At 37.2% G+C, this 14,888-nt stretch overlaps 3 protein-coding genes and 1 pseudogene across 3 annotated transcripts; 3 read left to right on the top strand and 1 right to left on the bottom strand.

Annotated features, from left to right (window-relative positions):
* Positions 1–3,066: 3,066 nt before the first annotated feature.
* On the top strand, positions 3,067–3,766 carry LOC113761501 (pathogenesis-related protein 1A-like). The gene has a single exon (XM_027304513.1). It carries the CDS (start codon positions 3,130–3,132, stop codon positions 3,616–3,618), a length of 489 nt encoding a protein of 162 aa, XP_027160314.1. The 5' UTR covers positions 3,067–3,129; the 3' UTR covers positions 3,619–3,766.
* A 4,519-nt stretch (positions 3,767–8,285) lies between these two features.
* On the top strand, positions 8,286–8,790 carry LOC113759226 (annotated as a pseudogene).
* Positions 8,791–10,296: 1,506 nt separating this feature from the next.
* LOC113763555 (basic form of pathogenesis-related protein 1-like) lies at positions 10,297–10,761 on the top strand. Its single transcript, XM_027307387.1, has one exon. It carries the CDS (start codon positions 10,297–10,299, stop codon positions 10,759–10,761), a length of 465 nt encoding a protein of 154 aa, XP_027163188.1.
* Positions 10,762–11,281: 520 nt separating this feature from the next.
* LOC113763274 (probable xyloglucan endotransglucosylase/hydrolase protein 10) lies at positions 11,282–13,510 on the bottom strand. The gene is made up of 4 exons (XM_027307036.1): positions 13,318–13,510; positions 13,079–13,179; positions 12,786–12,985; positions 11,282–12,045 (listed from the first exon to the last, which is right to left on the bottom strand). The coding sequence occupies exons 1-4, from the start codon at positions 13,499–13,501 to the stop codon at positions 11,643–11,645; spliced, it is 888 nt and encodes a 295-aa protein (XP_027162837.1). The 5' UTR covers positions 13,502–13,510; the 3' UTR covers positions 11,282–11,642.
* Positions 13,511–14,888: the final 1,378 nt, after the last annotated feature.

The following is a 14,888-nucleotide window of genomic DNA, read 5'->3' as shown; positions in this document are numbered from 1 at the left end:
GTCTTGCGAAGACTTCAAGTCAATGGAGCTCTCAAAAACCCTAAGTAAGGTATTGTAGTCTAAAAAATTGGTTAAATCAAGTTTTTGTCACCTCAACTAGTACAAGAACCTTTAAGACGTAGAGGCTCTTATGCGTTTATTATCATCGGCTGCTTACTTCCCGGAGATCATTTGCCTGATTGGCGGAAACACGGACCAGCGGGGCTACTTTAGAATTCCGATTTCACGTGCCACTTTTTAGAAAGTGAAGTCCGGCACAAATTAACTTGCACAATAATTGAGGAAAAGAGCCAGCCTTTGCTAGGCTCAGCTGTGGATAATAATAATGTTCATTCACATTATAACTCGTGAATCATGATTTGTGAGATGCATGCAGTTTGATTCGAGAGAAATGTAACACCAGACGTGCATTGAAAGGTATCGGGATTGGGTCCTAACCACTTATCCAACGATTGGAAGATGGTAGTGGAAGACTTCTTAGTCTTCCATGACTTCATCTCCTTTCTTTCTGTACTTTTTCACATTAGAGCTTTTTTCTTTTCTTTTTTAAAAAAATACACAATTTCCTGTCCTCCCTTAAATATGATATAAACCTTAATAAAATCGCATGCAGTAATGTCAGGATATAATCATAAACTTGAGGGTGGGAGTGTGAGTGAGAGTTCCCAAGTTCAGATCTCCCGCTTACACTAAAAAAAAATTTAAAGGAAAACCATAAACTCGTCTGACAAAATGAAAGGTAAAGTATACTTAATTATACATAATTTGCTCTTAATTAGTTGTCCAGAGCAAGGTACCACTTGCCTATCAGAACCCTGTCGCACATTAACAGTTTTTTCTTTCCTTTTTTCCACACAAATTACTTGTAAGAATTACAAAATCCTATGAGTGCATGTGCAAAGTTTAATAGAAGGTAAGTGCGCTCGTAATATTAGTATTTCAACGGTTCACGCAGCTAAAACAAAAAGTTTGGTATCATAGCTGGTATGTTTGCAATTGGAGTATTCCTAGAGACAAATTATCTTGTACATTGAAGGGAAAAGCTAGCCTTCGCTAGGCTTATCTGTGGAAAATAATATGTGCGTTCGCACCATGACTCGTGGTTTGTTAGTATGAATTAGGGGCAATCGAAGGCTGATGGACAGAGTTGGCCTACAAAAAAATGTAAAGCTCAGCATATCGTGTTTATCACATCACATTCATAGGATCCACAGAAAATGTAAGGCTCAGCATATCGTGTTTATCACTTGTGTAGGACCTATAAAAAATTGGATCCACAGAAAATGTAAGGCTCAGCATATCGTGTTAATTATCACTTGTGTAGGACCTATAAAAAATTGGATTAAATTTAATATGTATTAAAAGTGATTTACATAATTGAACAAAGCTTTTACATTTTGTTAAAGAGTTTATCTACAAAAAGTGATTAAAACTCACGATATATTCTAAACGATAAATATAAATATAAGAATTCCTGAAATCAAAAAAAGTGGGCATCATCTAGTTTGTACTTCGTATTATTTAGAATAGAATATTCCTTCGTTGAAACGCACAAATTGCCGTTATTACAATGCCTGTCCCTTTTTCCAGAGTATAAACGCTTCCTTCCAAGATGCATATAGGTTAGGGTTATGCACTTTCCACCCGTCAACTATTCTTGCATGGCACCTTGCCCTCTCAACCTCTAGTTGCAGCACCCAACTATCTTCAATTGGCCATGAATTTATGAAAACACCCTTTCATCCATTTGCTAATTAATATTTTTGTCAAAATAAAAGAGGAAAATTATAGGCAATCCTAATAAAAAAAATATTTCTACCTAGCAATACAACCTGAACAAAATTCTTACAGTATTTCTACCCAGACTAAAAGAATGTATAACTTGCCCAAAATTTGCAACTATAAGCTTGGAGTTCCCTTTGTGTCTTCATCCTCAAAAACCTATAGTAGCTATCTTTTCCACAACACCGTTCTCCTCTACCTAAAAGTCTCATAACCACCATCATTAATTACCACAGCAATTGCCTCTCTTCCGACCTCTCTGCCCGCCACTCCTTCGGCAACAATAGCATCTCACCAGGCCATCCTGACTACTTTCAATCCCCAATCGAGCAACATGCATGGTTCAATTTTCACCCTTTGTGGGCTAGGTTGTAAAAAATAAGAAAAAAGGCTAATCTTCCATGCACTTGTTTTATTATAGTTTAATTTGAGAAAAAAAGTAACACCACACGTCAAGGATTGGAAGATAATTAGATAGCAGTGAAACACTTCTTCTTTGTCTTCCTTTCCTTGGATTTTTTCCAAGTTTCCTTTGAATAGACATTTTCCAGTAACCGCATGCAGTAATGTTAGGAATGCAACCATAATTTGCGGGGCAAAAGGAAAGGTAATTTATGCTTTTTTAAAATAAAAAAAAAATTGGAAAGGTAAAGTGTACGCTTAGTTACACATAATTTGCCTTGGGCGTTTGTCCAGAGCAATCTCCCATGCATGCCATAGCCATAGGTACCTGGCTACCAGAATCCAGTCGAACATTAACTTTTTTTAAAAAAAATTATTTTCTTTTTTGTTACACACAATTAGACGTGTAACGAGAAAATCCTGTTAGTGCAAAGTCAGATGAAAAAATGTAGCTAAGTGCTCGTAATTGGTGTTTGAAGTGTTCACGCACCCAATACAAAAAGTTCGGCGCCGTCTGTAATCGGTTTATTCCTAAAGACCAAAAATTTTACGTTATCAGACATACAAGTTACGTTCTTTGATGTTGAATATGTATGCCAGAAATTAAAGCTCAATCTTACAATTAAATTTCTAACTAAAGCATGCGTGCCATCAAACACTTTCTACGCAAATCAAAAGGATATATTAATAGTTTGGTTAATACTATTCAAAGTTACCCACAATCCACGGCAGAAATAATCTTCAAGTCACCATAGTAGCACAGTGGCGGCTTTTCAGTTTTCCGAATACATGCGGAAATATTAGCCACTATTTTGAATGTTCAAACGCTAAACATGCAATACTTTCCAACATCCTTCCCTATATAAACTCATGCATAGGCTGCATCAGAATTGCACAACTTCGCTGCTCTTGTATTTTCAAAGCAGAAAAAATAAGTAGTAGGAAATGGGATCGCCTAAGATCTCCTTAGCATTATTTAGCTTCATTCTCCTAGCAATCTTCTGGCCGTCTCGAGCTCAAAACTCACAGCAAGACTATGTCGATGCTCATAACGCAGCTCGTGCACAAGTCGGTGTTGGCCCGCTAGCTTGGGACGACACGGTGGCTGCCTATGCACAAAACTACGCCAATCAGAGGATAAACGACTGCAATCTGGTGCACTCTGGCGGCCGTTACGGTGAGAACTTAGCTGAAGGCAGCGGAGACTTAACGGGCACGGATGCCGTCAATCTGTGGGTAAGTGAGAAGCAATACTACGATTACAACTCCAACACATGTGCTCAAGGGCAGCAGTGCGGGCACTACACTCAGGTGGTTTGGCGCGACTCGGTCCGTCTGGGCTGTGCTAGGGTTCAATGCACAAATAACGGTTGGTGGTTCGTGATTTGCAGTTATGATCCCCCTGGCAACTATGTTGGTCAGCGTCCTTATTAGCAGGGACATATATTTTAAAGCCTTGCTTAATGATTATGAGACGTATACTCTTTCAAGCTTTAGCTTTGGAAAGAGAATGAAATAAGGTGACATTTTGCAATACTTGTTTATGTTTGTCTGGTGACACATATTATCTTTGTCTTTCTCAGTGCTTAGTCCTCGCATACCCCTTGTCTTAAGTGATAATTCTTCACTTAAACTTGAATGTGAACATCCAGACGGCCGGACTTCGATAACATGCATGCCGCCGGTGGAGTAATAAAGATGAAGGGCTACAACTCAAATCTCTATATAATTAATGAATAATTGAACTCGATATGTTAGGGAGGACCGTGGAAGAACGCGAAAGAAAGAAACAACCATAAACCAAAAAAGGGCTTAATTGAATGTATCTTAGGACGAAAGTTAGGCCGGTTAATTATGCTTAGTTGAGACCTGGAAAAAGGAAGGAAAACTGGCCCTCAATCCATGACAACTCTAGATTAAGAATTGATGGGGCACAGATCGGCACAAAACACGGATTCCTAACATTCAATTTTTGGTTTTAAGTTCATGTTAAACGAAAGACTACAAGTCTATACATTAAGGGGGAATCAAGGGAAATGGTAAAAAGAGGTCCCTGAAGACTTAAAAAGTCGATTTTCCACAATCTTTCTATAAAGGATGAGTGGTTAGAGCTCAATCAGGCTCCGAATCCTATTTTTGTGTTATACCCTTCATGTGTATCTTATAATGTTAGGTGCGCGTTTTCACTAAAGTGATGCAAACTAATATTTTGTGTAACTTGTATACCATTTGTAGTTTGCATCAACCCGATAAAATTGGAAGACTTGCACTAACTTGAAAAGTATAACAGGAGCGTAACACTCACTTGTGTAGCAAAAGCTCTACTGCTGCACAATCTTAACTCCAGTCTTCGATTATTGGAAGAAAATTTCTCTCGTTGAAATTATTATCCTAGATGCAGTTATCCATGCGTTGACCATTGCACGTAATACTTCTCTTTGGATAAGAAAAGTCATTATTCATAAATCCAAATCTTGATTCCTCTTTCACAATTATTGAGCAAATGCGAGCCTAGGAGGGACCAAAGTATGCACTTCTATGCACTAAACAAAGAGTAACACCCATAAATACTGTTCAGTAAAGTAAGAGTGCTTTTGATAAAATTGAAATCTAAAATCTGAAATCTGAAATCTGAATCCATTAAGTTATTGAATTGTTAAATATTAAATCTAATACATTTGAGTGCATAATGCATTCAGTAAAAAGTGAATAGTTTATCACTTAATTTTAGGAGCAAATTTTGCTTCAAAAATTCAGTGCCACTTACTTAATTCAAATATTTAATTTTTTGTTATCAAACGGTTTGAATATATTAAAATCTGAATACATTAAATTTAAGTGCTGAATCGGGTTATCAAACAGGGCCTAAGTCGTGCGTGCAATAAAGTCATTATGCTTAGTGAGATACAAACAAATATAGAGCTAGGACAAGAAAGTAGCCCTTACATTTGAAATACTTCCAAGCCTAAAATTGAAAATTATGCCAAGAAAATTAGGCGTCAAACACCTTATAATTATATTACCGTACTCAGCCTGGATTATTGTGAAGTAAAAATGGTCAGTTGTCTCAATACAATAACTCATCAAAAATTCAAAAAATATTTCTAGCAGCTGAAGTAGACCGGATCTACTAATTAAAATTTGTGAGGCACTGGAGAAATCAGCGTGAGAGTCGGGCCATGTTTATAGGGAAAATATGAATGGAGCTTTCAATATTAATCAAGTTTTAGCACAATCTATTGACCAGATCAAAATTTATCCAATGACGGACTTGTCAAAAAGGAGGTTCTTATCCAGGAATACGAAAGCAATATGGAAAAGAATGGATTGCTATCTAAAGATGCGTGTTTCCCTTGCTTCCTTCCATGTGTAGTTTGTACCTATCTTGAATACAAACGATGAGCTGGATATATATAAAGGGTTAATTACATTTACCTCTCTTGTGGTTTAGCCAAAATACGAAACAAACCTTGAAGTTTGGTGAAATAACATCTAGCCCCCTATTAGTGATGCCATCCGAACTCAATGGACGGAAGAAATAAAATGACAAAAATACCATCTAACTAGAAATATAATGACAGCAGTAGTCAAGGCAAAAATGCTCAAGTATAACGTAAAAATGGTTCTAAGAGATAAATAAAAATATTTTTCTTTCTCAACGAGCATAGAAACTAGAAAGAAAAGATCCAAAAAGTTCCATATAAAAAGAAAATAACAATAAGAACACTAAAGAAAACTAATATCCTCGAGAAAAAGAAAAAAAAAAGGATGTTCAAAGAAGAGGCCAGACCATTGTCTTCAGATTCTCACCTACTATCGACCAAGAGTAACGACCACCTTCCATTCATTGTACTATTTCTCAAACTCATATTCCATCAATCTCTAAATTTTTGCCTTTTTCCCAACTTCTGTAAATTCACTTAGGGTCCATTTATCTCGGTGCAAAATATTTTCTGGAAAATCTTTATGAATTTTCCAGTGTTTGGATGCAATTAGTCCATTGAAAACCTTTTCTTCAGGAAAATGATTTACATCCTCCAGTGGAAAACAACTTACGCAATAGATCTTCTAAAGTTATTTTCCCCACTTACCATGAGTTATGAATTTAACATCCCAAACTATCGATTTCGTATCACTACTACATATTCTTATATGGGACCTTGCTTTCTAGTTTGGGAAAGAATCAGTTTATGTCTTTAAAAATAATAAACAAGTTAGAGTACTTGTAGATATTCTGTCAAAATGATATTTTAAAAGTTAACCAAACATAAAAAAATCATGAAATATCAAAATATTTTCATGGAAAATGTCTTTCACTAAAAATATTTTCTCATGAAAAATATTTTATATCGAAACAAACGGACCCTTAATGCACCACCACATCCCTCATCTTTTCTCCATGCTCGTTATTTGTTTAATTAACACTCACTCGTCCTATGGAGTCACATGCCCAACCAACTCATGAGAAAAACTGGAAACAAATCCATACCTTATCAAACCCATTGACAAACGGGCAGATATTCACACATTGGTTATTGAAATTCTACGGATTTGACATGCTATGACTGGGTTAATCACATTGATGCTCACAATTTAGATTTAGCAAAGTTCGTAGCAAGATCTAACTCATTTGAATTTTTATTTTTTTTCCCTGTATTTTGGAATCTAAGGCTATAAGTTGACTTTGAGCTTGTATGGAAATTGGAAGTAATTTGTTGATGGGTTGTAAAATACAATCTAGCCTGGAAAATTCGTATAGAATTGTAGTAAATTGGGGGTTGAATGTGAAAAGAAAGAACATGATAGTTGTTGATGGCAGCAAAAATAGAGTCGGTGGTGTTGCAAGTGTTTTGCTCTGGAGAAGGAAGAAGAAGATTGGTAGAAAGGTTAGAGGTAAAGGGAATACTGGGCATTTAGGTTCTTGTTTTCTGTTGACAGTGCTGGAATGAAGTGGTCAACATTTGTTGAATAACGAGAGGGAATCTTTTGTTACTTTATGGTTTTCAAGGGTTGTTTTGTTATGTGGCCAAATTTTAAGGTTTGATTCGTAATTTGGCTAAACCTCAAGGGAGGAAAATGTAATTAATCCATATATAAATTATAATACCATTTAGCTGCCTAATATTTTTTGAACCTGATCAAATGTAATTTCTTTCCTCTAATGAGTGAATTGTGTCAATTATCATATTTAATAAAATTTCATGAACAAAAATAAGTGACTAATTAACCCCGTTTCAAATGATTTGAACTAATTGATTTAATTTGGAATGTAATTTTTTCCCTCTAATTGGTGAAGTCTTTTGCATACTTTTTGCACAAATTTTGCTTAACCATGTTGAAAGCATAGAGCGTTAATTAAATTAGATCTTGAAATTCAGACTCAATTCCTAGTGATTTGTTTGTATTGTGAAAGAAGTTCAGTTACGATATTTTGGTGGGTGTTATGCCAAATTTACTATTTATCTCCTTGAATGTGGTCTTTTCTGAATATCATAAAGGCGTGTTAATATTTGCAACTTTAACCAAATAGAAAAGAATTAATAGTAGGGATTAGGGAAACATATATAACTAAACCAATCACACCAGTTCTAAATGTGCTGTAGAATGTTCAGTTCAAAACACTGGCCTGGAAGATAGAGCTGGGAAGCTGCAAGAAAAAGGGTTTCTTGAGCCCAATCTTAATACAAGGAAAAGTGCATCCGACTGGGTAGTCATGTATGTAGTAAATCTAGATGAACTCTACCCTAATCCTTGACTTAAGCAGCACGTGATTTCTTGTTTTTGGTAGCTAGGGATAATATATATGCAAGTCTTCTATATATGTCAATTAATATAAAAGTGCCACTGTTAATTATTTAAACACTGCTCAACATTACGGGCGGTGCTAATTTCTGTCCAAAGGGGAGGTACGGGTGACTTTAGGATTACTTGCAAATTAGTTACTTACAATGTGGCAAAATCTATGCTACGCCTCTTGCACATGGCAATCAGGTAATCTCTAGACACTGATATGCAATCTCTTGCCCCCCGCCCCCACCAAAAAAATTGCCCAAACAATCTAAATCCATCTGTTTTCATAGACCATCCATCTGAAAGCCGCCATGACAGCTAACATATTATCAATCTCGCTATCTCTTCTTTGTTTCTTGAGCTCAGCTTTTCTTGTTATTCTTCCATCCCATGGCCAAAACTCACCACAGGACTGCCTTAACGTTCACAACGCCGCCCGCAGTAAAGTGGGAGTCGGGCCAATGACCTGGGACAACACAGTTGCTGCATACGCCCTAAATTATGCCAATCAAAGAAAAGGTGACTGCAATCTTATACATTCGAACACGGACTATGGAGAGAATCTTGCAAAGGGATATGGAAACTTCAGCGGTGCTGAAGCAGCCAGCTTGTGGGTTGCGGAGAAGCCTTACTACGATTATCACCAGGACGCGTGCGTGGGAGGACGAGAGTGTTTGCATTACACGCAGGTGGTGTGGCGGGATTCGGTCCGAGTAGGGTGTGCTCGATCGGGTTCAATGCCTCAACAAATTATGGTGGTTCGTCATCTGCAACTACGATCCTACTGGCAACTATGTAGGAGAACGTCCTTACTAGAACTTTTCTTCATCGAGCTTTGGACTACGTAGTTTCAGTAAATCATCAGAAATAAATAACGTAAGGATCAAGATTTGTTGTTCATAAGTTAGTGTGGAAGCCTAATAATTATAAAGGCCTGGCTGGTCTGATTTATTAATTGCTAATGTTAGAGAGATAAGTCAGAGATGTCCACTCGATCGTACTCCTAAGACCAGTCATTCATCAAACATTTCAGCAGGCTAGCATAATGAATGCAAGGATGAGGATTTGGTCTCATGATTATGATCAAGATTGAGACATTAAAATTTAATTGTAAGTCAATTTGTATTGATTCTACCACTGTGACTTAGTTGTAATCGTATCAAAAATAAAATAAAACAGAAGAAGAATGAATGCGGTCAAATTACAATTCTTAACAGTATTTTCACAATTTAATACATTGACTTCCACTTGTTCTTTCTTTTCTTTTCCTTGCGAACACCGGGAAATTGCGAAACTTCGCCCGGTTAATATCACACCCTCTATTTCAGGGATGGAACCGCACTTTTGACAAGATGAAACTTTAGGATCGCTTCAAGAGAGTGTTTGCAATAATTCGTAAGAACACATATATGACATCCATCCAAGCTTTGATAAGGAAATTCATAATTCAACATTGTGTAACATTTCCAGTTCCTACAAATACACACTGAGAAACAATCAAATACAAGATTCCCATAAAGCAGAAAGAGAAAGCATGCTAATTTTCTTATCACAAGACGCATCTTGTCAATATGAGCAGTATGCCAAAATTTCTACAGGTACAATCCTCTTAAGCAATCTATATTATTCTTGAAATATGAAAGTATTTCAACTTGAACTAATGAATTTTCACCAAATTTATTCCCCCCCCCCCCCACAATTTTTGATTAGGAATGACTTGTGACAAAAAAAAAAAAAAAAAAAACCATGTCTTTTTTTTGGCACTATAAAAGGTGTGATATAGCTTTTTTCTCTTTTTTTTTAAAAAAATTTGGGCACCATTAAAGGAACGGAATAGCTTTTTATTTAAAAAAAAATCGGCACCATAAAAGGAGTGGAATATCTAAATTATATGTTCCAAGAAATCCATAAATTTCATGGAAATGTTTATACCATTGCTACTCAATATTGACATGTAATGTGCATTGAACTACTAACTAATTTTACACATCTACATTGTAAATCGACATTCATTCCATCCAATCCATGACTTAAGCAACAAGCAGTTTCTTCTTTCGGTAGATTAATTGAACAGGCAAGTTTTCTCGATTTATCCTAAAGTGCCACACTGGGAAATATTCTAACACTTAGTTCATAGATGCCTACGTTCAGGTGACTTGGGGATTGCTTATAGAGGCGAACGAATGCACTTTTTTGCACATGGCATTCACAAATTTCATGAATGTTGATAAGCCTAGACTCGCCTATAAAAAGTCCATTAAACGTTCATCTTCCCACATCCAATCAATTTCAAGTCCCAGTATTGATCAAAGCAAATCAACGATGGAATCGTGCAGAATCTCATTATCCCTTCTTTGTTTCTTGAGCTCAGCATTTCTTGCTCGTGTTCTCCCCACCCATGCCCAAAACTCACCGCAGGACTACCTCAATGTCCACAACTCCGCCCGCAGTCAAGTGGGCGTCGGGCCGATGACATGGGACACAACAGTTGCTGCATATGCACAAAACTACGCCAACCAAAGGATTAGTGATTGCAATCTCGTGCATTCGCAAGGCCCTTACGGTGAAAATCTTGCCAAGGGCACCGGTACTTTCACCGGCACTGCCGCAGCAAACTTGTGGGTGGCCGAGAAGCCATACTATAACTACACTTCCAACTCCTGCGTTGGTGGACAGTGCCTGCATTACACCCAGGTGGTGTGGCGCGATTCCGTCCGCCTCGGGTTCAGTGCACCAATTCTTGGTGGTTCGTCATTTGCAGCTACGATCCTCCCGGCAACTATATAGGCCAACGTCCTTACTAGTTTGAACTTAATGATGTGCATTGCATGCATGGGAGCCTTAATACTAAGTAATAAAATGCATCGAAGCCTTAACACTAATAAAATGAACTCCGGCTAATCAACTGGAGTTACTAGTAGCTAGAGAGAAATTTATCAAATCTCTGCTTGTACACCGCTATAGCCGATCGTCTACTCTTAATTACTTTCCTTTCCTAGTAACAAGATCCTTGAATATATGAGCATGTTTTCTGTTGCTGTGAAAATTCAATCCATATGCATTTTATGCATTTCTTTTCTTCTTTTTTTTTCCTATCTTGATGGATTATAATGAAGTTCCAGAAGATAAATTTATGCATACAATTAAGATCCGGTGTAATCGAATTGTGTAAGAAAGCTAATCTATTTATTCTTGGAATTTTCCACTTCTAGTTGATTAGCAAAGAGGGTAAAAATAAAAATAAAAATAAAAGGAGAAGATTTTCTCTCATTAATCTTTATTTCTCACTGTGTAAATGTTCCCGCGCTAAAGCAGTTGTTTGAAAGAATGGGTTAGTTAACAAGGAAAATAGAATAAGAAATGGAATGGCCGAGTTTCGCTTCTGACTGAAATGGATGTGCCTTATTTACTAAATCCTTCTCTTTTTTTTTTGTCAAAGTGTGTGGGGTCCATCCACTCCTTCCATGTGGGCTTCAGATGTCTGATGGATGCGTACTTCACTGAGCAGCATGAACTTTGAAAGCTGTGGAGGCCCATTAGATAATGGGCTCACAAACGGATAATCATGACATTTCCAACAAAGCATTACTTTTCTGAAGTGTGGAACAAACTTAAGGCAACAAGATTTATAGAAGAAACTTAGGGAAAAAGAAAGTAACGTGTTTGCGTCAATATTTGGGCAGGGAGCATTCCTTAGGTAGGTTGTTCTTAAATCTGGGCCTATCTTGACAGTAGTCATATATGACGTGATATTTTCTAATCCATCTGAATAGCCTTCTCTGGGCCCATGTGAGAGAGTTGGATAGGTCTTGGTTCCACCAATTTGTAGGGCTTTCTGCCGTGCAAAATCCTGCACTGCCTTTCCAAATGCAGGCATCAATCTTGTGGTTCTGGAATGAAGCTATAAACGGACCTCTCGACCAGTCAATCTTGTCTTTGCCTCCACCTGTAGCCCAGCTACTGCCATCCCATATGCTGGCTTGGAGGGCCATAGGTTGCCACCTGGGAAATGCCACTCCCTTATCTGCATGGTTTCTGAATGTCCGGATGGGAACCCAATCAACCATGAATCTGCACATTTCGAAACAAGATTTTGCATGTCATAAGCATTTTTGTTTCTCCCATTTGGCTGCTATAAATATAATATACCATATGCATGCTACTAGCAAAGTTTGGTTTGGCTACGTAAATTTCACTCCAAATTAATAAGTTTGTTCAATTGCCATCCAATGTATGACTTTATGTTAGATTAGATCCAACAAAATATGAGTAAACAACGCTGCAAGCACTGATACTCAACAAAAATTACTAATTTAGGAGCCCCAAAGTATGAAGACAGCATTCCTTGCCTAGATTAAACATATGGAGCCAGTTTGCCTCTCAACAAAAGAGTTAGGGAAACTGGTGGAAGCAAAGTATGTTTAAGCGTATCATTTGCACCCATTAAGAGGTCACCAAACAAAGCAAAACTCGATCGATTATCTCATCATTATAGTACAAGGATTCCATCACCGCCTCTTCTTCTTGTTGTCTTTCTATTTTGCTTGAGATTAAAATACGCGTGCTAGTTCGGCACGGTATCAACTTCCTAAGGTTAATCTATCAATATATATACTAGTTGAGCAAATATTGTTTTAGATTTTCAGTTTATTAAGGCTACATATAAGATTCTCCACAGGAAAATTGCTTCTCGAGCAAAAGTTCCCGCTGTGTGTTGGAAGTTCAAAAGAGTAGATATTTAACCGAATTAATTATAGAGCAGCTGAAATCTTACGAACAACAATCAAGGAACAAAAGCTGTAGTCTCTTACACAATTTGGTGAATATTCCACAAAATGGTATAGGTGTGGAAGTCCTTTGTTGGATCAAACCACAGCTTTATTCTCTCCTCTCTGTCGTCAAAGCCATCGACATATACATTTGTTTGAAGAATGTATGGCTGCTGCTGCCCGTCCGCGTTGCCAAGGAACTCAAAGTCTAGTTCATCACGGTTTGGTTGATTGGAACTAAGCTGCATTTTTATAAAACAACCAAGCACTTAATTTCCTCAACAATACGTGTGAAAGGAAAACCGAACAGCCCAAGAAAATGCATTTTTACTCACGTAAAAGGCTACAACGGCTCCTGCTGAGTTCCCCGGTATCAATTTAATTTGCATGTCGAACTGACCGAATAAGAACATGTCGTTTGAAGCAAAAGCAGAACCTATACAATACAATTATTTTGTTGATGAAAAAACGAAAAAAAAGAAGAGTTAGATATATAACTGTTATCTGACATATTGAATAATTACTGTGCTAAATTGTTCTTTAATTTTCTGAATGTTTGCAAAATATATATTACCTGACTCCGGATCGAGTTTCAGACTTCTTGCTCGGCCATCCGCAGAAGTGTTAACGTGGCTAGGAGACCATGTCACGAAAAAGTCTCTGTTAAAATCTCCTGCCGAAACCACGGAAGCAATAGAAATTTGGATCAATTCTATGGAAAGAATGCCGATCAAGAAAATGAACCTAGAAGCATTCATTTCTTTTTCCTTTCAAAATAAGTATACGAGTAGAAGGTAGAAGGGATTCCGCAATATATATATATATATATAGCTATTGCATGCATGGACTGCTGGCTGAAGACAAGATCAAAAGAGTTTAGCTTAAGCAAGAATATCTTTGGGGGGAAGCAAATGAATGTAGTTAGATGTAGTGGTATCATTAATTATGTGGTCCTGGTTTTTCTTGAATGTAGTTAGATGTACATGATCATGATTACTTCAGCTAGACACGTTATAATACAAGAATTATGTCTTTAGTTTAGGTCTGGTTTCAGCAAGACCACACTTTTCCCAATCCCACCTACTTGCAGAAAAGGCAAAGAAAGAAACTCATCTCGTTCTGTGCTGTCTTGTTCCATGCAATGAAGAAGGTGTGATAGACATATTCCTCGCTTTAGGCACACACCATTCGCTAAGCCTTTCTACCTAAAAGCTTGACGTATGAAAACAGGTCTGCATACTTATCAAGAATTATTATGCAACTTATCAAGAATTCCTCCGACTGACTGACTTGCACTATTCAGATTGATGTGATTACATGTGCATCAGAAGCACTTATATCCTTGTCTATGTCAGCTGGTAAAAAAAAAAAATCGTCTATAGGTGACTTGAATCTAAAAAATAAAGAGTTGCCGTCTTCATGGAGGCAGAGAATCTCCGTCATTTTTCTTTTTCTCTGTTTTTTTTAAAAAATTGGCAAGGAAAAAAAAGGGGGGGGGGGGGGGGAGATGAAGACACCCAAGCGCTTTTTTAAGTCTGCTAGAAATACAAGTACGAACTCTTAGGCCCATCTCAAGTTTAAACCTGTGTATTCAGTTGTTCTCCGCAGCCCACGACCACGCTTTCAACCAAAGTGCGCTGCAATTAAAGAGACGTTCAGGCCCATATCAGAGTACTTTTAAATTTTTTTAAAGATCAGGCCTCCAATTCTGAAAAAACAGTTTCCTGTAGCAATTACATCCTCATGGTCAACTTCTAAAATTTAAACCATTGAAAGATCAAGAACAGGCACTATAACTATTATGCTATTGCCATCTTCATTGATAAGTTGCATTTATTCTGGATACCTCATCGGGCATGGGAATCAAGTGTTGGAGTAACTTTGTCAACAAAATATTATGCTTATTATAAGCAAAAGTTGCAATTGAAATGAATTGTTTGGCAGGAAATTTGACGTTGATTGCATTCATTGGTGCTAGGATCGCGGTTACGTGTCTTTTTGGACACCTGGATCCATTTTAACGCTGGAAAAAAAGTAACTATATCACGGATCAAATTTTTTTTTTTTTTAAAGAAAATTGAGAATTCAAGAGCCAAATTGGCATGAATCACATAGTAGTGGTATTAGTCCAATTGAACTTGATTT

Source organism: Coffea eugenioides, chromosome 2 (assembly GCF_003713205.1).
Source record: "Coffea eugenioides isolate CCC68of chromosome 2, Ceug_1.0, whole genome shotgun sequence".
Lineage (NCBI taxonomy): Eukaryota > Viridiplantae > Streptophyta > Magnoliopsida > Gentianales > Rubiaceae > Coffea > Coffea eugenioides.
This window is presented reverse-complemented; position numbering and strand designations above follow the sequence as displayed.

What these genes read in the sequence shown, in the direction of transcription:
- LOC113761501 (XM_027304513.1), top strand. Translation starts at nt 3,130, where the DNA reads ATGGGATCGCCTAAGATCTCCTTAGCATTATTTAGCTTCATTCTCCTA.
- LOC113763555 (XM_027307387.1), top strand. Translation starts at nt 10,297, where the DNA reads ATGGAATCGTGCAGAATCTCATTATCCCTTCTTTGTTTCTTGAGCTCA.
- LOC113763274 (XM_027307036.1), bottom strand. Translation starts at nt 13,501, where the DNA reads ATGAATGCTTCTAGGTTCATTTTCTTGATCGGCATTCTTTCCATAGAA. An exon ending in GAGCCGTTGTAGCCTTTTAC is followed by an intron (nt 12,986 to 13,078) that starts GTGAGTAAAAAT and finishes ATAAAAATGCAG; the next exon opens with CTTAGTTCCAATCAACCAAA. An exon ending in TGGAATATTCACCAAATTGT is followed by an intron (nt 12,046 to 12,785) that starts GTAAGAGACTAC and finishes CGAAATGTGCAG; the next exon opens with ATTCATGGTTGATTGGGTTC.